Source organism: Acomys minous, assembly GCF_964271855.1.
Source record: "Acomys minous genome assembly, chromosome: 17".
NCBI classification, from domain to species: Eukaryota; Metazoa; Chordata; class Mammalia; order Rodentia; family Muridae; genus Acomys; species Acomys minous.
The window spans coordinates 19,727,594-19,755,514 of NC_140500.1; the positions used below are offsets into that span (position 1 = coordinate 19,727,594).

The window sequence follows — 27,921 nt, forward strand, 5'->3', positions numbered from 1 at the left end:
AGTAGTAACCAACTCGTGTTGGGCTGTTTCGCTGTCCAGATGGGAGCCTTCTCTGCGCATGACCCCTGACCAGGCCCTCAAGCATTCCTGGATTCACGAGCCACGGAAACTCAAAATGCGGCCCAGGCCACAGATCCTAAGGAAGTCCAGTGTCTGTATTCCCTCCGAGGTGAGCAAGGACAAGGCTGAAGAGCATCACAGCGGCAAAAGCAAGAAAGGTACAGTCTAAGGAGTCAGGGCGGATGACTAAGTCCTCATGTCTGCACCGGCCACGTAGCTCAGCTCTGTGGACACCGGCTTGGGCTTACCGTCTCCTGGCTTTCTAAGCCTCCTCTTTCATGAGACTTAGGGTTTTGTTTGTTTTTGCTTTTGTTTTGTTTTGTTTTTGAGACAGGGTTTCTCTGTGTAGCCTTGGCTGTCCTGGACTCGCTTTGTAGACCAGGCTGGCCTCGAACTCATAATGATCCACCTGCCTCTGCCTCCTGAGTGCTGGGTTTAAAGTTTTGCCAGATTCCTCCTTTTGGCCTCTTGTCATTAGGATTTTCCATTATTCTATATTCAATTTCCATCTCCTTCTTTTCTTTCCTTATGCTTACTCCTTGTTTGGTTTTGTTTTTTGTTGCTTTGTTTTGCTTTTTCGAGACAGGGTCTCTCTGTGTTAGCCTTGCCTGTCCTGTACTTCACTTTGTAGCCTGGGCTGGCCTCGAACTCACAGAGATCTGCCTGTCTCTGCCTCCTTGAGTACTGAGATTACAGGTGTGCATCACCATGTCCAGCTTACTCCTTATGTACTATTATTACCTTTTATGTTTTTAAAAACTATTTTATTTGTGAGTGTGTGTGCACATGTGTGCCAGTGTCCACAGAGGCCAGAAGAGGGTGGCAGATCCCTTGGAGCTGGAGGTACAGCAGTTGTAACCCTGCATGTGGGTGCTGGGAATTGAGCTCTGGTCCTCTGGCAGAGCAGCAAGTGCTCTTAACTGAGGAGCCATCACTCCAACCTCCTTTACATTATTGTAATGACTTATAATGGCATGAGGCAAATATTTTTTAAAAGACTTATTATGTATACAGTGCTCTAGCTGCACGTACACCTGCAGGCCAGAAGAGGGCATCAGGTCACATTGTAGTTGGTTGTGAGCCACCATGTGGTTGCTGGGAATTCAACTCAGGACCTCTGGAGGAGTAGCCAGTGCTCTTAACTTCTGAGCCATCTCTCCAGCCCGGGCAAAGATTCTTTATAGTGTAGTCTAACAGTGCAGGTCACTGAACTCGAGGTAAGCATGGCATTCTGCTTCCTCAGAACCAAGTGTGACTCTTAGGCTGTTCACCTCTCTGTGTATCAGCCTATATGTGTATGACAGTGGGAGTATTGCTTACTCTGTGGGCTTAGGAAAGGAGCAAGTGGATTAGTGCTTAGAATCATGCTGGTTATGGAATGTTCAATTTCCCCAAAACAATGGAGAGCCTAATGGCAGAGTGAGACCACACATAGCAGCTAGCACTTGAAGGCGTACTCTTTGTCTCTTCCTTCCTTTAGCAGATGAGACCACCAAAGAAACCACAGACAAATTAAAAGACGATGCTGAGACCCACCTTCAGAATTCCAGCAAACAGCAGAACTCTCTCCAGCAGGCAGGAGACACAGTCCAGCTGCCCCATCTAGCAGAAGCTTCTGGAAAGGCAGAGACTGTTGCTGGGTCAGAGGTGTCCACAGAACCTGCAGGCACCTCCTCCCCTAAGGGCATAAATGTCTTACCACCCATCATGTGACCCTTGTGGAGGGTGTGTCCTGCTCCCTTCCACCATCAATTTGTATCAGAGAAGGCGCTTCGATTGTACAATACGTCACATTGCTTTTTTAATGCATAAAAGTTTGTAAGAAAAATACTGTTCACATGGTGCATTGGCATGATTCCTCCAGAGAAGGCTGGAGGGGGGGCAGCTTTTACCTGAACTCACTTTTTTAGGGAGTGTATGTGTGCGTAGTGAGCAGTGCTGAATGCTACAGCCCCATTAATGGAACTCTAAATAAAATGAGATCTTTTCTTGTCTGTGACTTTTAATCTATGTCAATCAGGATTCTGTTGTTTTATAGTGTGTGTGTGTGTGTGTGTGTGTGTGTGTGTGTAAGTGCACACATGAGTAGATGCACATGGTGGCTAGAAGATAACCTCAGGGGCCATTCTTATTGTCCACCTGGTTTTCTGGGACACTCTGTCACTAGCCTGAAACTTTCCAAGTAGGTTGGGTTGGCTGGCCACTGAGCAGGGATCTGTCTCCACCTCCTCAGTGCTGGGATTACAAGTGTGCACCACCATGCCAGGCTTAAAAAACAAAACTTATTTTTATCACTGTGTGTGTGTGTGTGTGTGTGTGTGTGTGTGTGTGTGTGTGTGTTATGTGAGCAGGTGCTTAAGGAGTCCAGTAGAGGGCATCAGATTCCCTGGAGCTGGAGTTACAGGTGCTTGTGACCTGCCTGATGTGGGTGCTGGGAACCGCACTCTGGTCCTCTTGAAGAACAAGCTGGTACTCTTCATGACCGAGCCATCTCTGTAGCTCCATGTGTGTCTTTTCCATTGGTCCTGGGTATTGAACTCAGGCCCTCATGTTTGTGCCTCATGTGGCAAACTTTTTACCAGCCGAGCTATGTCCTTGGCCCAACATTCTTTTTTAAAAATGATGGCTGATGTCATCCCAGGTATTGGTAGACCAGATTCCCCATTCCTCTATTAGCTTTTCCTCTTGGCTCCCTCCACTTCGCGGGTTCTGTCTGATGACAGGCTCAGCCTGGAAGTTAAGGGATTACTCACATCATCCTTGAAAAAGCAGTCTTGGGGTGGCGGGGGATACATCTCGGTTGGCAAAGTGCTTGCTACATAAGCAGGAGGCCTTGAGTGTGGTCCCTTCCACCCCAGGGAGAAGCTGGGTGCAACAGTGTCTCAATTGGCTGGAACTCAGCCAGCTCTGGGAGAGCTCGGCTACTTTTGACCCCTCCTCACAACAAGAAACATTAGCTGCATCTTCTAAAATAAATCAACAAACATGTTTTTTTTTTTTTTAAATCTTGGGCTAGCAAGATGGCTGAGTGGGTAAAAATGATTGCTGCCAAACTTGATATGATTTTCATCCTTGCCAAGGAATAAGAAAATTGATTTCCCACAAGTTGACCAAGGATCAGCATTGCAGGTCTCAGCTTTGAGACTTAGTTTTTCTTTTTCTTTCTTTCTTTCTCTTCCTTCCTCTTTCCTTCCTTTCTCTCTTTCTTTTCTTCCTTCCTTCTCTCTTTCTTTATCCTCCTCCCTCTCTCTCTCTCTCTCTCCTTCCTTGTGCCACTGGGATATTACTGGCTATATCTGCCACATCCACAACCCCTGAGGCTGCTTCAACTCTACCTTGAACTGTAGGTATTTTTGGAGGTGGACAATGGTGCCTCACAACGTGAATGTTGAGGCTGCGTCCTTACCTTTAGAACAAAAGTAATCCAAACTCTTGTAGCCCTTTAATTGTAATCTTTTAATGTATGTCCTTGCTTGCATGGACAAGAAAAATCTGCAAAATCCAGTGAGTATCTTTAGATGGTGCATCTGGTATGGGTGGTCTGAAGGGAACTTTAGGGCTCTGTGCAGCAGGGAGGGGAGCTGAGGGAATGGGGACATGGCCCACTGCTGGAACACCGGGTGGACCCCAATCACAGGTTTGCCATCAGCCAGTCCAGCAGCTGCAGCCGCGTGACGTTTCCCACCGCCTCATCCAGCTGTCGCTCCTTCTCATACCTCAGCACCGACTGGAGAACCTCGCCCACGCTGCGGCCTTTCTCCACAGCAGCGGCTGAGAGCTGAAGCAGCTGTGGAGAGCAGAGAGAAAGGTGATGGAGGGGAGAGCATCCCAAGGCAGGCCAGGCTGGAACCAAGAGATCGCCCGACCTGGGGAACCTGACGGAGGAGGAACCGGGTTGAGGACAGATTTGTGTTCATGCGACTCAGGCTGGCCTCGAACTGTTGATCCTGCTCCTTCCTCCCAGGAACTGAGATTAGAGGCTTGCACCCCCTTCCGCCAAACACATGGATTTTAATTTTTATGGTACATGGACTAGAGCTAGGGCCTTGTGCACACTTAGCATGTAACCCCAGGCCAAGGAGACTAAGTACAGCTGCTGTTGAAAAGGAAGTTGGTCTCATCACCCACAACACAAACAAGTGTTAATACACCCCTGTTCGTGGTACTGAACGTGATCTTTCACTGAGCAAATCTTCCCATCTTCCCCTGGAAGATGGTGCTTCAAAGCGAGCATTTGCCAACACTGCTCTTGTGCCCCAGTAGTTCTAAGATGCTATGCTCACCCTAACATAAAAGTCTCCATGTGTGATGCTTTTGGTTGCTTGCCAACTAGACAAGATGTAGAGCCACTTTGAAATCAGCCCTCTGGGTGTGGCGAGGGGTTTTCTGGTCTAGGTTAACTGAGGGGTGAGGATCTGCCCTGAATGTGGGTGGCGCTACTCCATGGGCCAGAGTCGCAGACAGCACATGAAGAAGAAAGGTAGCTGAAGATAGCACAAGCATTCATCCCTCTGCCTCATCACTGTGGAGGCCTCATGACAGCCCACACGCTGCTGCTGCTGCTGTGACTTCCTCATCGTGGAGGGTTGCACTCCAGAACCAGAGGCCAAAATAAGCCCTCCCTTCCTAAATCACATTGTCAGGCCAGGAGGGCAAGTCAGTAGCACACTTCTGTTGTCTTAAGACCAATATGGGTGACAGCAGATGGGGACTGTACCCCATAAACCTCAGAACCCTACAACACTAGAGCTGGAGGTGCACCAGGATTGATCCTGTCCTCAGGAGATGTTACCCCGAAACACAACAGAGCAAAACTCACCTCCAGGTCTCAGGTCACAAGCTTAGTCCCCTTCCCAAGCAGACTACGAGGGAAATGGGTGGAAGCAGCCACTCAACCACGTACACAGAGCACTGCCGTTCACCCTCAGGGCACTAACTGCCTCAGGTGAGGTATAAGCTTTTTTTTTTTACACCCTGTTCTTACTCCAGCAAAGTATAGAATGTATAATGTGCATGGCCCCAATCCATGAACTTTTTCAAAAGAAAAATTTCCACAACAGAAATTGAAGCAAGTATTCTTTAAATGAAGAAGAGAAAGTTTTGTTGGCTGTGACAATGCTTGCTTGGAACCCCAAGCAAGATTGGGGATGTAGAGGCAGGAGAGTTTCTTAAGTTTGAGGCAGCCTGTTCTATAAAGTGAGATCCCACTTTAGTCAAGGCAACACACTTTCAAAAGACAAAGAACAAAACAGGCCAGCTGATGGCACAGGCCTGTCATCTCAGGACTTTTGCAAGGTCAAAACCAGCCTGGCTATGAGGGAGTGAGAAGCCAGCCTGGGTAACTCATGCTGGGCATGGGATGGGTACATGGCCCTGTTGATTTCCAGTTCAGATGCAAGGCAAAGTTTTGCAAAGAAATAAAAGGTATAAAGGAAAACCAAGAGGAAATTTTAGGGCTAAAAATTATACTAAACCCAAGTAGGCATCAGATGAAAGAAACCGCAGAAGGTAATGGAGTAAAATAATTATCCAAGCCATGTGATAAGCAGAAGTCAAGGCTATGAGCATAACTCAAAAGTTTAACATTCTCACCCTTAGGACCCCAGAAGAGAGGAGGAGAGGAGGGGAGGCGTGGAAGAGTGTCTGAAGGAATACGGCCAACGGCTTCCTCAGCTTACCCCAAGTCAGAAGCTCAGCACACTTAGAAAAGAATACACACACACACACACACACACACACACACACACACACACACCCCAAGACCTATTACAGAGTTTTCAAAACCAGCTTTGTTTTTATAAGACAGTGTTTTATCTGTTGCCCAGGCTGGCTTCGAACTTGTGGCAGTCCTCCCAAGAACTGGGATTATGGGCACACCCCCCACCCCTCAGCCTTTAAAAAGCAAGTTTGGGGTGTGTAGGCTGCTGCTCTTCCAGAGGACCTGCATTCAGTTCCCAGCACCACGCCAGGCAGCTCACAACTGCCTGTAACGCTGGTTCCAGGGTATCTGATGACCTATTCTAGCTTCCACAGGCATGCACACACATATATGCACACACATACATGCACACACATACATGCACACACATATATGCACACACATAGAAGCACATACATTTATGATACTTTTTTTTAAAATCACTTTTTACAAGGCATTTGAAAATACATTTTGAAATGGTGATTGGACTGGGGGCCTGGCACTAGGCAAACACCACCACTGATGATGAGCAACATTCCCAGATCAGAGAGCAGGCTGAAGGCAGCCAGAGGGACCCACAGTTCAGATGGCATTGCATCTGAGAGGTCAGAAGGGAAGGTCATAGACGAGAAATCCTGATAGGCATTGGGATTGGTGAGACAGCTCAAAGGCTAAAGCATTTACACTGTAAGCAAGAGGACTAGAGTTTGGGTCCCCCTCATAAATGCTCCATGGCTGTGATGGCCTGCCTGCAAGTCCAGCCTCAGAAGCCTGGGGCAGGGTGTTTGAACCAGCTAGCTCTGACAGTGTCTCAGCAAGCTCTGCGCTTGACTCAGAGACCCTACCTCCAAAAATAAAATGGAAGAGCAATCAAGAAAGGATTCCAACACTAACATCCACAGACATGTACACCCACATGTGTTAACTCATATACATACATATGGGGGAAAAAGAAAGACCATGCTGACAGGAGCGAAAGGCCAAACCAGAATTCTTGGTCCAGCAGAAATACACCTGATGACTGAAGATCAAATAAAAAACACTTCCATACAGTACCTGCTGAGTGTGTCCCATACCCTGGCCTTGATCTCAGGTTATGGAGACTAAGAGAATGTGTTCTCAGAGAACCACCAGAGGACCTGTTAGCCAAGGGCAACTGGAGCCAAGTAAGAGAAGCAGTGGCTCCTAGTGCAAATGGGTGACTGTCCTTTAACTCCTCAAGATAGGAGTTAACACATATCTGGGCCACATAGTAACACATCTTAAAGAAAGCAAGACAATCAAGAAATATCACAAATGAGAAATTAAAACGGAACATTGAAAAATGTCCAAATAAGCCAAAAGGAGGCAGAAAAAGAAAAACAAGGACAACCACGATTAGAACAAGCTTGATTCTAGCGCCATGGTCAGCTGACCTCTTAGTGAAGGGGCTGGAAAATTCATAGGGGTCCGATACCCACAGGTCTTTCAAGAGTAAGTCAGAAACACCCGCATATCCTGTGCAAAGGAATAATTTTAGTTCCCTTTGTGACAGATATGCAAAAGCTAACTCAAACCAGACCACTTACAAGGGAGCTGGAGCTCGGAGGTAGGGTACCTGCCTAGCATGTGTGGGCCTGTGCACTTAATCCTCACCAACAAGAAAACGAGCACACACAAAGAGTGAGAGTGTGCAAGCTAACATCAAGACACAAGATGCACACAGACATGTTCGAGCCAACACCAGCACACATAAGAACACAGACACAAGAGCTTCACGCCAACATCAGCACACATAAGAACACACACACAAGAGCTTCAAGCCAACATCAGCACACATAAGAACACACACACAAGAGCTTCAAGCCAACATCAGCACACATAAGAACACAGACACAGACACAAGAGCTTCAAGCCAACATCAGCACACATAAGAACACAGACACAAGAGCTTCAAGCCAACATCAGCACACATAAGAACACAGACACAAGAGCTTCACGCCAACATCAGCACACATAAGTACACACACAGACACAAGAGCTTCATGACAACATCAGCACACGTAAGAACACACACACACACACACAGACACAAGAGCTTCACGCCAACATCAGCACACGTAAGAACACACACACAGACACAAGAGCTTCGAGCCAACATCAGCACATGTAAGAACACACACACAGACACAAGAGCTTCGAGCCAACATCAGCACATGTAAGAACACACACACAGACACAAGAGCTTCACGCCAACATCAGCACATGTAAGAACACACACACACACACACACACACAGACACAAGAGCTTCAAGCCAACATCAGCACACGTAAGAACACACACACAGACACAAGAGCTTCAAGCCAACATCAGCACATGTAAGAACACACACACAGACACAAGAGCTTCAAGCCAACATCAGCACATGTAAGAATACAGACACAAGAGCGTGAGCGCAAACATTAACAGGCACAAGTGAACAAGGAGAAAAGCCCATGTTACCTTGGGATGGGCCAGTCAGTCATTGTGCTCCCTTCACAAGTTCGCAGTTCTTTGCCGTGAAGCTGCCTGAACTTCCCAGGTGCTAATTAGGTGCTTGGCCTTCTGCCCCGCTAGCAACTGGCTTCCCTATTCCAACAGTCAAATGTCTCCAGGCTGCAGTTAAGCTGCACAAAGCTGCAGTCAAGAACCACTGAAAAGGGTCAGGGTAGAATACCTTGCCTAGCATGTGAGGCCCTGGGTTCAATTCAAGTATGACAAAGACAAGAAACACTAGTTGGGCAGAAATTGTTCATATTGTTTGATAGGACACAAAAAGCCTGAGGTGGAGGCAGGATCAGAAGTCCAAAGTCATCCTTAGCTACATATGTAATGAAGCTAATATGGAGAAGAGGAGCACACAACAAAGGCAAAAAAAAAAAAAAATCAGGTAATTTATTAGAAAACAGTATTTGCTCTTGAAAAGATGCTTCAGCTGATAGAGTGTTTGCCTACCATGCACAAAGCTTGAGTTCAGTCCCTAGCACCACATAAACTGGGCATGGTGCCACATACCTGTAATCCAAACATTGGACCCTAACACATGCTAGGCAGGAAGATCCGATGTTCAAGGTCATCCTCATCTACAGAGGGAAAGGGCAGCCTGGGCTACATGAGACTGTCTTAAAACCAGGCAACCAAATCTCTTTCAATTCTAAGCAAGAAGAAAACAACTTAGTCTGAATGTGGGCAAGGTATCTGCACAGACATGCAGGCAATTGATGGTACCAAGGAATCTACACAAATGGATGAGGGAGTATGTAGAATCATGTTCAACATCTTTTGTCATTTTAGTTTATGTTTATCAAATCAATCCACAAGGATCCATCTTATGACTCCTATAATAAATGAAAGACATGTCGAGGAGAAGGGAGTGGTTTAGAGTCAGCCATTGGTATAAGAATAGACAGATGGACAATTCAGTGGTACAGAAGAGAAAGGTCAGAAAGAATCCCGCAGAAGCCAGTGTGGGGGCTGGGGAGAAGAGAAATGACAAAACCCTGCTTCCCTACCTTCCACATTACACATGAATGTATGTAAAATAAAAAAATCAAAGTCTTAAATGTTTTAAAATATCTAAAGTACCCAAAACAAAACCAAGAAAATCAGAAAAAGAAAACCTATCTTAGATTAAACATATCTTAAATTCTATATGGTGAAATCAAACAAAAACCCAAAAGACCAACACATAAACTAACGACACTGGGCATGGTGGGTGCACCAGCCTGTAATCATAGCACACAGGAGGCTGAGGCACGAGGCTCTCCAGTTTGAGACTGGTTTGGGCTACACAGTAAGTCTAAGCCCAGCTTAAGCTACATAGCAAGACCCTGTCTCAACAAACAAATTGGGAAACAAAACATAAACAAAATTATAAAACATCTATGTTGTAGAGTATGTACCTTCACATATATGCATCTTAGTTATACATATGTGTGCATGGATATTCTATCATATATATGTACATATATGTTCTATCATGTGTGTGAGTGCATGTATATATTACATGGATGTGTGTATCTAAATATCACATATGTGCTTCTCTTATATGTATGTGTGCATATAAATTATATCATATGTATGCATGCAAATTATACATGTATATATGCATGTAAATCATATAAATTATGTGTTGCATGTATATTTTGTTATTTATATGTGCATGTAACCAGTTGTGATTAAAAAAACATAAGTATACATTAGCTCTACATGTGCATGAGTATGTGTTTCTGGAAGAACGCACCAGGAATAGATGAGCTTGGCTTTTCTGCAGGGATGGCAAGAGAGAGGTGATTTGATGAGAAGACACCCTTTATTTTCAGTGTCCACCCTTTTCAAGTTTTGGGTTTTGATCTAGCACCAATACAACTTGTTAAAAACAAATTCTATAGTGTTGAAAGCACCTGGGTTCCTGGGTACACCAGTCTTAGGTTCAGGGAGCTGCATTAGCATGATGAAACTTGCATATGTCAGTCTCTTTCCAAAAAAAAAATTCACTTCAGATAGTTTCTTTGTTGTAAACATCATCAACTGTTCTAACATGGAGCAGGCAAACTGCTAACCATCCCTCCCATTCTCCCTTCAACAAAGTAATAGGATATATTTTTCTTCAGAATTAACAAAGCTGTATGAAGGGTCTACAAGTTATTTCCTGTTTAGATGAATACATTACAGAATTCTAGTTAGAAACCCATGAGCAGAATGTACCGTGCATGATGTGTGTGGTGGGTTTGACAGATGGCTACAGAACAGAAGCCTCTTCACACGATGCACATGGAGGCCTTGTATGCTTTTAGTGTGTTTATTCATCCAAAATCATCTCCCTTCCTCTTGCTAATCACTATGAACCAAAATAATTGTGCTGTACAGACTGAAAACAATGAAGGACAGAGGGATGGCCAGTGTCCCCGAGGAACAGATTAGCATCTGAGCACGAAGATGGCAGATGACTGACTGACTGACTGCATCTGCCTGGCTATTAGCCAGACCTTGTAACCCGGTTACAGCACATATCAACCTGGTATATTGCTAGAGATGAAGACTGTCCAGGTAGGCTAGAAAGGAGGCTTATGTATGTCTAGTGGACTCCCAGAGGCCACCAGTGAGGTGTGCATTGACACCCATTGACTACCCACTGTAGTCTTGATAAGACTGGAAGTAAAGTTCAGTCAAGCTCAAACAGTTCCTTGCTTAGGACAGGTGCAATCTCATGTGCATGCTATATAATTCTGTGTCTTCCTAGTCATTAGATAAACCCGTTTCAGGGATTATTAGTCCAATTTATTAAAAGAGAAAGCCTTTTCACTCCATGTGTTCTGGTTTCTAAGAGGATATTTTTTTGTTTGATATTGGATATTGAACCCCTCAACCTCCCCTCTGTCTCCCCTAGGCCACAACAACAACAACAACAACAACAACATCCAGGATGATCAGAACATCTACCCCTTGTCTCTGCAGGTTGCCACCAAAGTGTTAGAAGCTCTGGTTTGTGAGCCACTTGCTTGGATATAAAAATGCCACATGGTCCTTCCTGTGCCACTGATTCTCCACTCTAGAGAATCTAGTGCTTGTCATTCTCCTAGGACCATCACTGGAAGTTTGCCTTCAACTTTTGTGGACTCCTTGCAACACCGTAGCCTCAAGAGTTTAGGATAAGCTTGATCCTGAGATCTAAAGAAAACAAGGCTAATATGTTACTGTAATGTTGCTTGGCCTCTATCCATATATGTTGGAACACAGGGCCCAGAGCATGTACCTTCTCCTACTCCACGGGCTTCCACTCCACACCTACATTTCCCCAAGTCACCAGACAGAAGGAAGCCAGCCCTACAAAGCATAGTAAGAGGGAAGAGTTCTTTTAGCATCTTCCCTCATACATACACCTCTCCCCTTAAAGCAAGAGCCTGGCCCCATGGGGATAGATAATCCACATCTACATCCTGTTTTTAATTATGGACCTCCAACAATTCGAGGAGCAGCTTTGGAAGGACCCTCACAGATTTTGCAGTAACTTTCAGACTTTAACTTAAGTCCTGAATTTTGACTCCCTGTTATGCCCCTGGGGGGGGGGGGCGGAAACAAAGGCTCTGGGAAAAAGCTACAAATCAGGCAGACTTCCATTAGAGTTAACATGCTAATGCCCAACAGCCCCAGCATGCAGGCTGTTCTAGATCAAGAACTTCGCTGACTATAACAAGCTGGCAGAGAGCCAAAGGTATAGAATAATGATTTTTTAAAGCCCTATTACGTGTATAAAAATGCATTTAAAAACTATTGATTGTGACAGTATATCAGAGAGGCCACTAAGGAAATGAGAACACCCTGCCTTACTTCTCAATAGGCTAATGGAAGCTCTCAGGAAGTCCATAAAATGATCTCTCGTTTCCTAAAAGGCAAAGCATTTTGGTCAACATCTTATTAGCCTGACAGCTACTGGGATTTCTAGAAAGCTTCAGAAACTGCAGCTCAGTTCTTAGCACCTTAACAGAGACAGCCAACTGGAACAGTCCTTTAATCAGATATAAAGTGGGCTCTCACAGAAGCCCCTGAGTGCTGGACAAGCCCTATTTTCTAAATGTTCTTGTTATCTGTGGCAAACAGCAAGGCTTTGCTGTTGCAGTGTTTCTCAGTGCCTAGGGACAGAATGGGAGGTCTGTAGCCTTTCAAAGAAATCAGCTGTAGCATCAGGGTGCCCCTGTCTCACAGCTGAGACAGCCACAGGCTTCTGGTGCAAAAGTTTCTAGAATATTTGGGGGCAACCATAGAAGCCCTTAAGTATCATCAGGTAAAGGTCATACTAATTATAGGTAATGTGTTGTTAATTGGAAGTAGACAAATGAAACACCAGATAATCCTCTTAGACAGCCCAGAGGGAATGGTTAAGACATGTGGTACCTAAATCCTGCCTCACATCAGTGGAAATGTTCTCTGATCAGGAATACTGGATACTGAGACTTCTCCACCAGTGACCACGCCCTGGATCATGCAGAGGAGGGTTCAGTATGCTGAAGGGAGCAGTTATGTCCTAAATGGAGAACGTCAGACTCCAGCAGAGAGCAGTAACCTAACCTTCCTCATTACTCCCTTCTACCTTGGCCCCAAAGGCCAAACTAATAGCTCTAACAAGGGGACTCGCTTTAGAAAAGGATTAATATCTCCAATGATCTGAAGAATGCCTTTGTGGTCTATGTGCCCATGCAGCCATCTGGAAAGAGCAAAGACTACTGATGTACAACGACTTACCTGTAATCTATAACAGGTCTATGAGAAGCTCTCCAACTCTAAATGCCTCCCTGTACAATTTCACTGCAGCACGTGTGTGCATGTGTGTGTGTGTGTGCATGCGTGTGTGAGTGTTTACACCGGGAACTGAAAAGTGATAAGGATTCAGGTATAAATTCTGTAACCTAACTTTCCCTGTGTGCTAGAGCAAAAAGATGTCTGTCTAAATATACTCACAGTGAGCATTTTGCATCTGCCTTATTAGTCAATGGTACTAAGAATAAGCCTTTTGCAGTACTCTGTGAGAGTAATGGCTTTTTGCTAGCATCCAGTCACACAACAGGCTTCCATGCCATTTTCTGCAATTCAGTCTTCTCATCCTTGTCTCCAGCACGTGGCCTGCCAAGATCCCCATAGTAACTACTCCTCTCTGCCAGTATGTACAGAGGATAATTTCCTTGGTAATCATTGCTCTTCTGTTGGCCCTCAGGGAACACATGATCAAAACTTCAACATATCTACATCTTATAAATCTATTTGGATCCAAGCGTCAACTACTGCTGTAAGATTACAGGACAGTGAACACTTCTTATGCAGAACAAGAGGATTTCTAGCCTGCTCCATGATGCTGAGGTTGACTGACGGTTGCATCTACCTTCCCAGACCTAACAGCATTCCCCTCATAGAGCCCAACAACTTGAAGTCTTATCTCCAGACCTTTCTATCATATCCTCCTTATGAAAATGGTAGAGAAATGGCCCCGGGCTTACCAAATATTCTTGAGTTTGGTGATCCAGTATTAGACGCATTAGGAGTGGGTGGGGTACACCAAGAGGTTTATTCCCAGTTTCAGGAGCTTTAAACTTAGAAAAGTCAATCCAAAGCCTTGACATACATGGCAGGTCACTGCAGTTGCTACTGAGGACAATGAGAAAGCCTTGACTCTAATGTATGGTCACACAAGGGAATCTCGGGCTTAGAGAAACGATCTCTTTACCTGATAGCACTCAAGTGTCTGTTTCGCTGCAGAAGCATGAGAACCTGGGAGTTCCAGCTGTTGCTCTCCAGATGCAAATCCACCCCCACCATGGTACTATTTGTTGAATCCACCAAATCTCCAGTGCCGCTTAGACAACAAGCCGAGAGAGACTGGAGACAGGTTCAACTGCCCACCCGGCAGGCTTGTGAGATGACTCGGTGGTAGAGGTGTCTGGCTGCCAAATCAATGCTCTGAGCTTGACCCTCAGAACCCACATAACGTAAAGCCGATTCCCACTGACTGTCTTCTGGCCTCCACCACATCCTTCACATAGGCCTACAACCGCACTCATGAAACCCATGTGTGCGTGAATTTGCTGTATTTCTACACCAAGTCTCCTGGAACGTTTATGTTCCTGGCACCACTAAATACAGAAAATGAAAAAACACCATTTCTCCTTCTTGCCTCTTTTGGTGTGTTCCTGATTGTTCATGATCTAATCTCCGTTTGCCCTTACCTCTGCGGTGAGGCACAATCTTCAGATTCTTTTTGCCAGCTTCTTCCCCTTCCAGTAGCTGTACTCCCATTCCGAAAAACCCATAGACTGTCGCACCTGAGCTCACCCACAGGAAAACTTTCTGGTCTTCTTTTCTTACCTTCTCCTGAATCCCTTCGTCGTCACCGGCAAAGTACAATATAGGGACGTTGAGCTCGGAGGCAGCCACCCACTGCAGAACAGCTTGCAGCTGCTTGTTCTGAACGGTGTCAGCCAGGTTGTGGTTGCTGACAATCACCTTGGGGACCTCACAGCCCTCGGGCGGCTGTCCTGACAAACCTCTCAGCTCATTGTGGATGGCTTGATAGGCGGTCTGCAGGAGGGCCTCGGCCGCCCCCGTGCCCTTGAACGGTAAGCACTCATATAAGTTATCTGGGAAAGCAGAACTTGGCCGGCTGGCATCCCCACACTTTTCATCACCCAGCTCTGCCAAGGGAGAGTCACAGGACTTGGCGATGATGAGGCATAACTTCATCACGGAATCCATCAGGTGCTCTACCATCTGCCCATTCATACAGCCATCCAGCTGGTTGGCGACCATCTTGGTTAGGCCAGAGAAGGTACCACTGCTGGGGGGGGTGGCCTCCTCCTCCTCCTCCTCACAGAATGTCTGGACAGGAGGGGTCACAGGCCTTTCACACGGATTGATCTCTTCTTCCTTGATGTTCTGCTCATGCCCCTTGGACTCACAGTTACGGCTACTCTTGAATATGGTCTCGCTGAGTAAGTTCCGGATGAAATTGAAGATGACGCTCATCAGGTCCTTCTTCTCTGTTTGTTCTTGGTCGCAAATCTTATGGGGAGACTTAAGTCTGGATTCATCGTGAACGACGGGAGGCTTGGAGGCAGGGAAGTTGGTGCTGGCAGCAGCCTCCAGGAAGCTCTGCGCATCCATTCGTCCTCCCTGGGCCAGGTGGTACTGAATCAGCAGCAAGGCTGATACAATCAGGTCTTTGGCCCAGGAGTCTGATTCACACATAAAGTTTTGGAATTCGGGTTGCTGTGGAGGAGGGCTTGAGTCACAGGGATCCGGAGACTCAAAGGAAACCTCTGGCGGAATGCTCCCCGGTTTTGCGGTGTGGTCTAAGCCGGGAGATTTGCAGTCCTTCTGGTGGGTTTTGTGCCATATGGTCAATCCCTCCTTAATAATATGCTCGCCCAGAGTCTCAGCACATGACTTCTCCTTCTCTTGTTTGTATGCAGAGAACAAATTTTCTCTCATTTTTGATTCTGATTTCATCGCAAAGTTCATGTTCGGGTGCCGAGGGTCAGCACCCCGTGACTTCATGGAGATAAGGGAGTAAGTCTCAGACTTGTCCCTGGCCTTCCTGATGTTCTCTGGGAATTTCTTGGAAAACATCACATTATACAGCTTACCCAGCATGGCGTCCATGATGTCCGTGGCCTTTTGGCTTCCGTGAGAGAATAAACTTCGTTTCACGGCCGAAACGAAGTCTGTGTCAGTCATGAGGCACCCTGTGACGTTGTGGAGGTTCTTCATGAAGGAGTCGATGAGGTCGGAGACCACCTCCTTTGCGTGCTTCATCAGCACCTTCTTCAGCAGAATGGTGGCAATGGTTGTGTCTTTGACCTGGATCCTCAGGGTCTTCATGATGGAGACCATCATGTCCGACACTACGCTGTTGGCATAGGTCATGATCCCTTGACTGACAGAGTTTGTGAAGTCATCAGGCCTGTCCTGGCCTCTGAAGAGCTTTCTCTCTGCAGGCAAGCCTCTCCCGCCCTCCTTGGCATCCCCTGCGTTCCGAGATTCAAACACTTCCTTATAGAAGAAAGACTTCTTAGAACTCGGCTTGTCATCTGGGCACCTGCCGTCCTTGGTGCTCTCCTTGATCTTCAAAGTGCTCTTGTACCGTAGACCCGTGTTCTGTGCTGACCCCAAGGCTCGGTCCCCAGAGCCCGGAGCTTTGTCACCAGTGATGTTCTTGGAACACGCAGAGACTGTATCATTCACCAGCTCGGAGGCTACTGTACTCAAGCTTTTGTGGGGGGTGGGCTCGTCCCCCATATACAGTGACTGATGGATACATTTGTTTTCTGCGCCGTGGATCTTCTCGTTGATCTCCTTTCGGGCCATGGCTATCACTAGGTTTGTGAGGCGGTTGGCGTAGAAGGAAACTTCATCTATGGAACCCCCACTAACTTGGGCGATGGGGCCCTGGCAAGGGTTCTCCTTGTGAGTCACCTCAAAATGCAATCTCCCTGGACTGCCCTTGCTGGTGGTATTATAGTAGTCGACACAAAAGCCTTTGCGGTGGTCTCCCGGGAGAGGCCCTTCCTCCCCGAATGATGACTCTCCCGGCTTGAACCTTGAGTCCTGAAACCCTGCAGTACTTTTCTCCAGGTCTCTGCGGAGCCAGCTGAGCACTCGGACAGGATCCGTTGATGCATCCTGAAAAGCAGACATGGTTTCACCTAGTTGTAGCACAGCAAATATAACCGGGGCGTACGGGAGAAACACAAAAGTCAGCCTCTCAAGCTGGCCAGCATCACAGTAAAGGGAACTCACACTTATTGAGTACTCATTATATATCAGAGACAGGATTTTAAGGCTATTATCCCATTTAAATTATTTTCATTAAAAAAAAAAACCCTAAGTATTAGTTCTCTTGCTTTCTTCATTTTACAAGGGGGAGAATCAAAGAACTGAAAGAGTAAGTTAGCCATTTGAAATTGTGACACTGGTTAGCAATGAGGCTGGAATTCCAGCATTACCAATGCTGACAGTTAACGGCCATCTCCACCCAAGCTCAAGCTCTCAGCTACACTGTTCCTTGCTGCTTCCTCTGCTCTGATAGCGACACCCTGATGATCAGGCAGGTGTTCATCTCTGAAATGAGCTGCTATTTCCACTCATCATTGCCTTCTAGAGAGCTATCTGTTGGTGTTTTCTTTTTTTTTGAGGGGGAAAGGTGTTCTTGTTTTCTTTTTTTCCAAGGCAGGGTTTCTCTGTGTAGCCCTGGCTGCCCTCAAACTCACAAAGATCTGATCTGCTTGTCTCTGCCTCCTGAGTGCTGGGGTTAACAGCATGATGCTACCCTCACCCAAGATATCAGTTGTTCTTAAATTTTGTCTCTTATTATAAGTATAGTTTCAGAAAAAAAAGGGAAACTTGTACCTAATTATTTAATACATCAAAATCTTGACATACAAAGTGCCCCCCCATGACTAATGAACATTAAGGAATTGTTTTATAATTGGGGGTAAATAACTGTAGGCAATTAGTTCTGTGCAGACTCTCTGATAGCCATGAGTGCATATGTGCACACACGCGTGCGCGCGCGCGCGCGCGCACACACACACACACACACACACACACACACACACACGTGCATAAGGATGCCTACAGAAGCCTGAAGAGGTGTCAGATCTAACTGTGCTTAGGGCTGCTGCAGATGGTTTCTCAGTCTTCACTTCTTCCTCTCAGAATGGCAAATATACAGGCCTTTTTAAGTGTAATATGAGCTTCCTCATGAGAACTCCCAGCCAAGCTAATGTATGTAAGCAGGCAGCCACATACATTATCACATGACAAGATATGACCAGCCTCCTGCCCTCCTGCTACAATCAGAAAAATTCTTACTTTGAGGTTGCTATTATTATTTTTTATTAATTTATTCATATTACATCTCAGTTAGCCCATCCTTTGTATCCTCCCATTCTTCCCTCCCTCCCACTTCCCCCCTACTCCCCTCCCCTATGTCTGTGACTGAGGGGGACCTCCTCCCCCGTGTATGCTCATAGGGTATCGAGTCTCTTCTTGGTGACCTGTTATCCTTCCTCTGAGTGCCACCAGGCCTTCCCATCAAGGGGACATGGTCAGAAATGGGGCCCCAGAGCTATTATTATTTTTCATCCAAGTGGAATGAAAGAGACTTGTGAAAAAAATCTTGTCCCTTACTATGAAACTATAGATTGTCTATAATCTATGTCCAAATGCAAAGCATTCTCTATAGCCTTCCATGCTATCTGATTTTGATTCTTGGGATGCTTTTGTTGTTGTTTTGATTTTTCGACATAGGGTTTCTGTGTATAGCCCTGGCTGTCCTGACTTATTTTGTAGACCAGGTTGGCTTTGACCTCAGTGATCTGCCTGCCTCTGCCTCCCAAGTGCTGGGACCAAAGGTGTGTATCACCACGCCTAGCTGAGATGCTATTTTATAACTTTGTAGGCTACAAGAATTGAGGGAAATACACAACAATCTATGAGTGCTCTCATGTCTCTTCTGTCAGGGTCTGCTGCCCCCCTCCACCCACCTTCTTGGTAGTACTGGGCTGTGTGGCTGGAGAATGCCAAACCGATCTTTCCCCTTTCAAAGCCAATAAAGTTTCGGCTCAAGAGGGCGAGCACCAGAACATTAATGGCTTTAGTTTTCTCTGCCTGGAGAGCTCATGCATCCGCAGCTTAGTTTAACTAACTGTCAACTTTGCAGCTCTCTGTTTCTTCTCCATATCTAGTCCATTAAACAGATGTAACTCAGGTTTTTCCCCCATCTCCACCTCCCGAGTGTTGGAGTCACAAGGTATGTCACCATGCCCTGCTTGAAATGGCCCGTTATTTAAGCACATGCAACTATTATTGTTCAGAAAACCCGCGTGCCAAGTGATCCTGAACTGCTTTTGTATTAATGTCCAACTGTTACTTGCATAACTTCAAATGCCAGACTGATATCAAATTATGCACACATCTTAAATTCTATTTAGGGCTTACAGTGTGATTCTGTTTTCCCAAGGGCGGTAAGGTTTACCACAGCAGAATGCATTTTTGTTTCTGCATCTCCTAGGGTACTTCTTGCTTAGTGAAAGGTGATGGGGTTTTGGTTTGTTGGTTTAACCGAATCTGCTGTGCATTTTATTTCTCTACATGAGAGGGCAGAGGTGGAAAAAACATCCAGTGGAGGCAGTCTGAGGGTTTCACCTCAGCAATTTGATCTGACTGTCTGTATGTCTTGTGAAGATTCTCAGGGGTTTAGCTCCTATGGGTAAGAAAATAATAGATTTGGTGCAAACACAGGATGGGTCACTTAACCTTACATGTTAGTATTCAGAGTCAGGATATAGTAGTGAATGTATTGGATCATGCACTTTTAAATTTTGTGTTACAGTGTGCATGCATGCTTGTGTGTGTGCACATGCATGCGAGTGTGTGCACCTGTGTGCACAGATGGAGGGGGACAACCTGCAGGAGTCAGTTCTTTTCCCCTTTTAGCATGTGGTTCTGGGACATGGACTCAGGTCATCAGGCTTGGTGGCAAGCATCTATACCCTCTGAGCCATCTCACTGGGCCTGAGATCTTCAAAAAGAGAATTCTCCCCAATGCATGTGAATGCTTTCGTGCTATAGTCTACCGTCCATGCAGGTCAGTTTATGGCCATTCACTTGAAACTCATCTTGCTTTGTAATTCTGGGCCTGACTCTTTCCAGCATCTCTCTCTTTGGGCAGTGGCCTTCATTGGTAGAGGGCACTGCATGGCTACCAGAGGGAGAAGAGAGCTGTGCCATGGCCCATCTCTGTCCGTACAGCCTTGATTGAGGGCTTTGGTGAGGTTCAGCCTAATAGCTCCTGCCCACATTTACCTCTAGAATCCTCAAATCTTTCCCTTGTATCTTTCAATAGTGCGATACCTTCCCCCAGGGAACATTTTCAAATGTTAAACCATGGCTGTGGCTTCTATCTTCTTATTGGACACTGATGGATACAAACCCCCGACCTCATTTGTTAAGCATTTAATAAATGCTCACTTGATGCCCAATACACAGTGGCATCCTTACTGAGAGTGTAAACATCTCATGAGTTTAATCCATCCTGAATTTCAGGAATTATTTCTAATGTACCCTGGAGACATTTATTTATAGTTTTTGCCCTGACTGATTGATTGAGAGCCAGGTTTAATCCACATTTGTGTGGAGGTCAGGGAGCAATTTTCCCTCTGGAGTTCATTCTCTCCTCCCACCAGAGATCGAATTCAGACCACCCAGCTTGATGGTGAGCACTGTACCCACAGGGTCATCTCAGCAGCCCAGGTGGTGAACACTGTACCCACAGGGTCATCTCAGCAGCCCAGACGGTGAGCACTGGACCCACAGGGTCATCTCAGCAGCCCAGATGGTGAGCACTGGACCCACAGGGTCATCTCAGCAGTCCAGGTGGTGAGCACTGGACCCACAAAGTCATCTCAGCAGCCCAGAGACATGGACTTCTAATCTGGAGTTGTTTAAAACTTAAAATTGTCATTATAATATATGCTTTTTATTAATCATAGCATATTTCTCCCACTAAATATCAGACTCAGGCTCGGCAGTTAGGAGCACAGACTGCTCTTGCAGAGGACAACAGTTCCCCGCACTGACACAGAATCTCACAACCGCCTGTAGCTCCAGTTTCCAGGGAATCACACACCTGCTCTGGTCTCTGGGGTGCCTGCACTTACATGCATAAGTCATGCCCCCAGGAACACATAATTAAAAGCAAAATATCAAATATCATAAACTGCAGAGTTTTGTGTGTGTATGTGTGTGTGTGTAAATTGGGAAACTTTTGTTCTACAGGAGCTCATTTTAGCCACTTTCAAAATGAAGGGAAGAATAAGCTGAGGACAGTCCAAGTGTCCCTAACGAGTGTTGCTGGGGAAGGAGACCTTACCATTTTCCAGTCTTGAGGATGGTAGTCTCCAGGTGAATAGACATCAACTTTGCATACGCCATTTTGGCTTTGTAACCAGTCAACTCTATCTGCCATCTGGTAGCATTTAAAAAAAAAAAGAGAGAGAGAGAGAAAGAAAAGTGACCAAAATGTTACATGAACAGGAGGAAGAATAACAGAAAAGGAAGATGTAAGAAGCAGGAGCCATGCTTTCCAGAGACATGTCCAATGAGCTTAAGCCCCACTCCAGCTTTCGCCGGCAACATGATTTCCCAAACATGTTGATCTCTCTAGGGATAAGGCTGACGCCCAGTATGTGTTGTGCATGCTTACTGTATGAGCCTAGTCAGCCGTGTCTTGCTCTGTTCCCTAACGACCCTCCCCAACCTCTGATCCTCAGTAGACACCTAAAACTAAATGTGACCAAATGATTAATTTACTTTTTCCTTGATTTGGTCTACATGAGCTAATTTTTAAAAAATGGAAACTCTGTTTTCCATACATTTCTAGGGCACTAACTTATGCTAGCAGATCTTCCTTATGATCAGTCTCTCTCCAATAAGCCAAGGATGCTAGGGGATCTCAGTCTCCACAGTTCAGGAGCCAGAAGACAGTGGGGACTTGGCTACTATGTTCTTCCATGGCCCTCTTAACACTTTGCTCTGGTCTCTACTTTTAGTAGTGGTGCCACCAGCCACCTGATTCTCTGGGCTAGAAAGCTGAGACTCACTTTGGCTGGCATCCTCTTTACAAGGCCGCACCTGCCCTCACCACCTACTAATTCTTCTAGATGCTTCCTCTTGCACTTTAATTGCTCCCCCTCAGAACCCGAATCCAAGTCCTCTTTTGGCCTTTGTCTAGTCTAATCCATTCTTCAAAACCTTGCATTCTACTTTGTGGTCTTTAAAGATTTGGCCAAGTGGCATCATGACTCAAGTACGCGGCTGCCAACCTGAGGCAGCAAGAAGGCTCTGTTTACCCTCACTTCCTCGCCCTATTCTCAACTTCCCCTTCCAGGTGCCACTCTCAAAGTCCCCTAGCTCATTACACACTTCACTCCCAAACACGCCTCTCAATGGGGGAAAAAAGATGAAATAAGATGCACAACTTTCCCCAACGTTCTGACATCCTCATGAAACAGACATCCGTCTCTACAACTGGATTCCGGCAGAATACTTACTGGTTTGCAAATCTATCACATTAAAGCTCAACATCCTGAAATTGTGCTCATGAACTACAGATTGAAAGGCATGACGGAAGTTATTAGGGGCGAACATCTGATTAACTGGAAATACTTGTTTTATGGGACTTTGGCTAAAGTGGGAGCAGGTACCAACTTTTTTTTGTGTGTGTGGTGGTGGTAGTGGTAGTGTCATTGATGGAGTCCAGGGTTCCTGGCATGCTAGGCAAGTGCTGTACTCCTGAATCATACCTCTATATAAATATTCTTAAGCTTGTGCTGTGGTCAGGAAGCAAAAGAGTTAGAGTACTGCTATTGGCCAAAAAAGGCAAGATTTAGCAACAGCTTGACCTAGAATTTTGGCAGAATAAGATCCATGAATAGTGTCTTTTCATCTCCAGGTTATATTTCATCCAGGTGAGTTGCTTCTGGTAGAGAACAGCTAAATCAGGACAATCTGCTGCATGATCCAGGGTAACTACACACTATAATTAAAACCAATGCAAATTATGCATAAAGGAAGGAAGGAAATGATGTGGTCACTTACTCTTATTGAGGATGGGTTCTGAGATCCAAGGAAGACTCTGGATGAGCTTTGTTGGTGTCTTCACAATCCCTAAGTCTACCCACCCCCTCCTGCCATGTAATATATAAGGACTCTGCAGAGAAAGACAGAGAAAAAATGACTAAATTTACATATGGACTCTGCTGTTCTTATTACTGAATGGTAACTTTGATGTTTACATACAAGTGAAGGGCACAAGGCACCATGGGCACTTCTGGAGCGTTCTCAGGTAACAAATCATTCTACGTTTGGCCAATGATTTCTTAAGTGACCACTGTTAGTCACTGCTCTTAAATGAGTGGCTTAACAACGGAAACAATTAGCTAATCTCAAACACACTTCACTGGGAAGGTGGAAGATAAGCAGGTGGGATGGGGATTAAGTTCCTTGAATTTTCAGATCTCAAAACATTTTGTAACCTCTTTAGTTTAGGGTGTCTCCAGAGAAATGTGTATCTGCATAAAGGTGCTATGGCGCCAGTTCAACTACCTTTCTTGGCCCATCTCTTCTAGACTCCACTAGAGGCATTAGTGCACTTTACTCTGTTCTTGGACTATCTACCCAGCATTAACTGCACATATGCTTCTAAGACGTTTCACTAAACCCCATCCTTACTTGAGCCACAGCAACAGTTATCCTAGCCTTGACACATTTCTTAAGTTCCTACTTGAACGTCATTGGTCCATTTTCAAAGTCTCCAACATAGTTCATTTCACCTGTACATCCTACCTAATATGTCGCTCTGCACATGTATTCTCTCTATTGGATGGCTTCATGAAGACAAAGCAGTTTTGTTTTGTTTTGTTAACACATTTTGGTATCCCTCATAATAGCTAGTACCTTTAAGTGGGAGCTTAGTAATTTTCTGTTGAAAGAGTGAATATAAAAGTCCTGCCCATTTGTAATTCCAGGCAGCTCATTTTTCTCTTTCTTAAAATAGGAGAACCTGGAAACAAAAAAGAAATGGCTTGCTCAAGTGAGTTATGATGGTAAGCTATATATTTTGATCTTGTAAAATCCAATATTTTTGCAAGAAATTTATCACAGAAAGTTACTTCATGGTTATATCTTTCTCTTCCAGTAATGCAAAGAAAAGAAAAAAAAACCCCAAATGGTCAGAATTATTTTCACAGAAAATGTTTTCATGAGCTTAGCATATCTGGCAAACTTTTAGCTTACATATATTCTAATATTTTTAGCCCATTTTGTGTGTCTGCAAAGAGAAAGCTTGTTTTAGTCTGCTAGAACTCCCCACGTTGTCTGGAGGATAGCATTTATACACAGGCATGTACACGCTTTCTTGCTTTTTTGTTGTTGAGGGAGTGACTCATTATAGTTCATGGTGACCTCAGCTCACAGTAAAACCGAGGATGGCTCTCAACTCCAGATCGTGTTGCCTGCCTCCCAAGTGCTGCTGTAACAGGCACGATCCATAAGGCTGTCCAGATCATGGCATTAATGTACACATTTTCCACAGTAAAGAAGGGAAGATCTAAAAAGGTTAAGGGAGTCAAGTTATAAATGCACTTATAAGTTGAAGATTGGAGCTAGGTGTGCTGGCCCATGCCTTTAGTCCAAGCACTCAAGAGGCTGAAGCAGGAGGATGGCCCTGATCATGGAAGTCACATTAGCTAGTCTAGCCCACCCTGGTGATAGAGTGAAACCTTGTCACAAACAAACAAAATCAAAACATAAAGACATGCCGGAGTCAGAGCTCTGTTATCCATTAAATTGAGAGGCAAAAGTCAATACGTAAAAGTAACTGCTATTTACCTTTCAACTCATTCACGCTCTCACCTTACAGACTGGGAAACCAAAGCACAGAAGAATATCAGAAACAATGGGCTTCTTTAGAAATTCTAGCTCTTCAGCCTGGAAGATTTGACATTTTCTGTGACTGACTTAAAATGTTCCTTGAAAAATTCCAGTGTGAGGCTGGGGAAATGCCCTAGTAAGCATACGTGCTGACAGCAAGCATCAAGGTGTGAGTTTGAATCTCCTGCACCCAACTCAGAAAGCCTACTGTGGCTGTCAACCCCGGGGTGTGGGCGGAGACAGGATCCTGGGGCTGGATAGCTTGCTGGCTACCAGCCTAGGTGCAGGCTCAGTGAGCGACTACACCTCTGTGCAAGGAGGCATAGAGCGATTAAGCAGCAGATGTTCCTCTGGCCTCTGAGCATGTGAGCATGGGTGCCCAAGCCTGCACATACCACACACACACACACACACACACACACACACACACACACACACACACGCCAATGCTAGGAATCTAGGGAGATGGCTCAGTCACTAAAATGCCATACAACCTTACAACCACAACAACCTGAACTCCATCTCTAGCACCTACCTAACAAGATGTGTGGTGGTTCACATCTGTAACCCCACCACTGGGGGGCTGGGTACCTAGCCAAACTGGTAAGCTCCAGTGTCAGTGAGAGACTCTGATTCAAAAAACAAAGTGGAGCAATTGATGCACGTTTCCCTCCACCCAGCCCCCCTCTCTCAGACACACACACACGTACAAATGTATACACAAATGCCAATGAGGCAGCTGAATGTCATGGCTCACGCTTATAATCTCAGCACTTGGGACCCTGGGACGCGGTGGCTGCAAGTTTGACACTAGCTTGGACTACACAGTGAGTTCTAAAGAATCCCGAGACACAGTTATGAGGGGGGTAAGTATATTACATATAAGCAAAAACAAGACCAAAAGATGCCAGTGTGCCAAGATGGGAGAGGGATGCTGAGGTGATTATTACCTCAAACTGAAGAGGGGTGCAAACCATGAATGCTGGCAGGGAGCCGAGTGAAGCAGGCATGGCTGGGCCTGCTCTATCTACGCCAGGTGTACCCGAAGACATCCCCTGCCCTCATTTCCTAATTTCCCAAGATTATTAAACTCATAAAAAAGCTAAATTGTAGACAGTATAAGTGAGGCTTTTATGGGGTTTCTTTCACATCTGGTACTGTTTTGAAGCTCATTCAACCAAACTTTAGAATTCCTTTTAATATGGAGGAACGTGCTAGTTGCCGGTATCCTATCACCCCCCCAAACACCCCCCAGGCCCCTTATTTTGCTTCTGGAATACCGTAGAAACCCAACAAATCTTGTTGATATTTGACAGTTCAACTCCACTTGGCTACAGATAGCGTAGCCACTCTCAGTGCTCTGCTGCCGAACCAAAGCTTCAGCTTAAAAGCTATGAGGTGTCAAGTGGCCAAGAGTCAGACCCAGCTCACCCAGCATGATTTTACTCAGAGCACTGGGGAGAAAGGAACATGTAGAATTAGCCAGACAATACAGTTGGGAAAACCAGCAGGAAAAACCACCATCCCTCAGCCCCCAACAGGATGGGCTGGGCTGTCAGGTCCAACCTGTAAGTAACTCAGAACTTGAGGGGAAAGGATGGTGGATGGATGCTGCTGAGGAAGCCCACTTATTTCCACAGGATTCAAAGCGGAAACTAAAATTGGCTGGGCAGAAGCACGAGGCTGAGCTGAAAATTTTTAAAAGGCTGTTTTACCAACCATTGGGCTTTCCTACCTCTGTAGCTCTGGAACAGTGACCCACAGAAGACTCCAGAATATACTTTGAAAGTCAATGAAGATGCTGGGATGTTCTTGCTCAGCTGAAGATCTTGTTTCCTCCCCCAGCCTTCCATGCACCTCCTCCTTGTTGGGACTAGGGAGTGACGTCAGAATTGCAACTAGTGACATCACCATCTCTATAGCAACCATGTGAAGCTGCCTGAGATTGAGTACTCAAAAGGCTAAGAGGAGGGGTGGGAATAGAGTTTGTGGCCCTGACATTTAGTTAGAAGGACTGGCCTTGCTTTTCGCTATTAATCCTGAGAGTGTGTGAGTGAGGTGGGAGCGTATGGGAAGGGAAGACTCTCCTGGTGGATTTCATTTAAAACAGCGGAGGATTACCAACAAATTCAGATGGCAGCACAGGAGAGGATCCTGTTTCACACTGGCTCATCCTGAAATTCTGTGTGTGTGTGTGTGTGTGTGTGTGTGTGTGTGCGCGCGCGCACGTGCATGTGTGTGTGTGTGTGCGCGCGCGCGTGCGCAAGCTGTGACATGAAGGAACTATGGGGCTGTGTCTCTACCACTATTGCTGCCACCATGCTTGGCAGAAAAAAAATCTAACCGAGGGAAAAAAGTTCCAACGAAGGACAAACACACACACACACACACACACACACACACACACACACACACACACAGAGAGAGAGAGAGAGAGAGAGAGAGAGAGAGAGAGAGAAAGAGAGAACCCAAACCTAAACGACCAAAAATAAAAAAATAAAAAAGCCCAAGAAAACCCTAACAGATTCAAAAGCAGCTGGTTATTAGCATCCTTCAATAAAGCTGTTTGTCAACTATCACTTTATTTTAATTGTTGATATTTTTCATCTTAAATGTAGGCTTTGCCACAGACTTATGGAAGGGGAATAGGGTGAAAGCAGGAGGGAGGAATGGGTGAACACAGTGAGGGGAAAACAATTGAGATGTAATCTGAATAAATTAAAATTTTTTTTAAAAAAGTAGGCTTGTGAGCTTTTGCAGAGCTTTTTCAACTCAAGCACTCTGAATCTGGGTACTTCCCTGGAGTTGAACAGGCACACACACGCTGACAGCCCTTTGCAGGCGACAAAGGTCCTATATATCATTAAGTCACCTGAGCCTATGAGTAATCTGGGGCAAGAAGCACGCATCCATTTCCCAGGTAGGCACTGAACTGTGAAATGAATAAAATAATCTGGGTATTAAACTTACTCTTAGTGCTCTTTCAACTACCTGATGACACCTTGAAACCAAAAGTGCTTGACTCAGAGATGTTAAGTAGCACAGTTACTACCTGGATTAGGAGGCAGCTGCAAAACGGGGGTGGCGTCTGTCGATTCATCAGAACTAGGAAAGTCTGTTAATCAATCTCAGAATCAAGGGTTAGCAAATTGTGAGTCAAGGA

At 45.5% G+C, this 27,921-nt stretch overlaps 2 protein-coding genes across 5 annotated transcripts in view; one reads left to right on the forward strand and one right to left on the reverse strand.

Annotated features, from left to right (window-relative positions):
* DYRK4 (dual specificity tyrosine phosphorylation regulated kinase 4) overlaps positions 1 to 2,351 on the forward strand; it is a 46,316-nt gene extending 43,965 nt beyond the window's left edge. Inside the window, exons 15-16 of one of the 3 annotated variants that reach the window (XM_084765583.1) lie at positions 40 to 218; positions 1,544 to 2,351. In XM_084765583.1, the coding sequence (XP_084621709.1) occupies positions 40 to 218; positions 1,544 to 1,773 (409 nt within the window). In that variant the 3' untranslated portion in view covers positions 1,774 to 2,351. Of the gene's footprint in view, positions 1 to 39; positions 219 to 1,540 lie in introns of all 3 variants that reach the window. The other 2 variants (XM_084765584.1, XM_084765582.1) reach the window with 2 other exon arrangements.
* A 1,124-nt stretch (positions 2,352 to 3,475) lies between these two features.
* AKAP3 (A-kinase anchoring protein 3) lies at positions 3,476 to 26,631 on the reverse strand. Of its 2 annotated transcripts, XM_084765580.1 has the most exons (6): positions 26,494 to 26,631; positions 23,784 to 23,889; positions 22,926 to 23,037; positions 21,199 to 21,294; positions 14,634 to 16,946; positions 3,476 to 3,847 (listed from the first exon to the last, which is right to left on the reverse strand). In XM_084765580.1, the coding sequence occupies exons 4-6, from the start codon at positions 21,292 to 21,294 to the stop codon at positions 3,692 to 3,694; spliced, it is 2,565 nt and encodes an 854-aa protein (XP_084621706.1). In that variant the 5' UTR covers positions 22,926 to 23,037; positions 23,784 to 23,889; positions 26,494 to 26,631; the 3' UTR covers positions 3,476 to 3,691. The 2 variants fall into 2 exon arrangements, with proteins under 2 accessions (XP_084621706.1, XP_084621707.1); XM_084765581.1 differs by lacking the exon at positions 23,784 to 23,889.
* Between the last annotated feature and the right edge of the window lie 1,290 nt (positions 26,632 to 27,921).

What these genes read in the sequence shown, in the direction of transcription:
- AKAP3 (XM_084765581.1), bottom strand. Translation starts at nt 21,294, where the DNA reads ATGGCAGATAGAGTTGACTGGTTACAAAGCCAAAATGGCGTATGCAAA. An exon ending in ATCCTCAAGACTGGAAAATG is followed by an intron (nt 16,947 to 21,198) that starts GTAAGGTCTCCT and finishes TCTGCTTTTCAG; the next exon opens with GATGCATCAACGGATCCTGT. An exon ending in ACGAAGGGATTCAGGAGAAG is followed by an intron (nt 3,848 to 14,633) that starts GTAAGAAAAGAA and finishes TGCTCTCCACAG; the next exon opens with CTGCTTCAGCTCTCAGCCGC.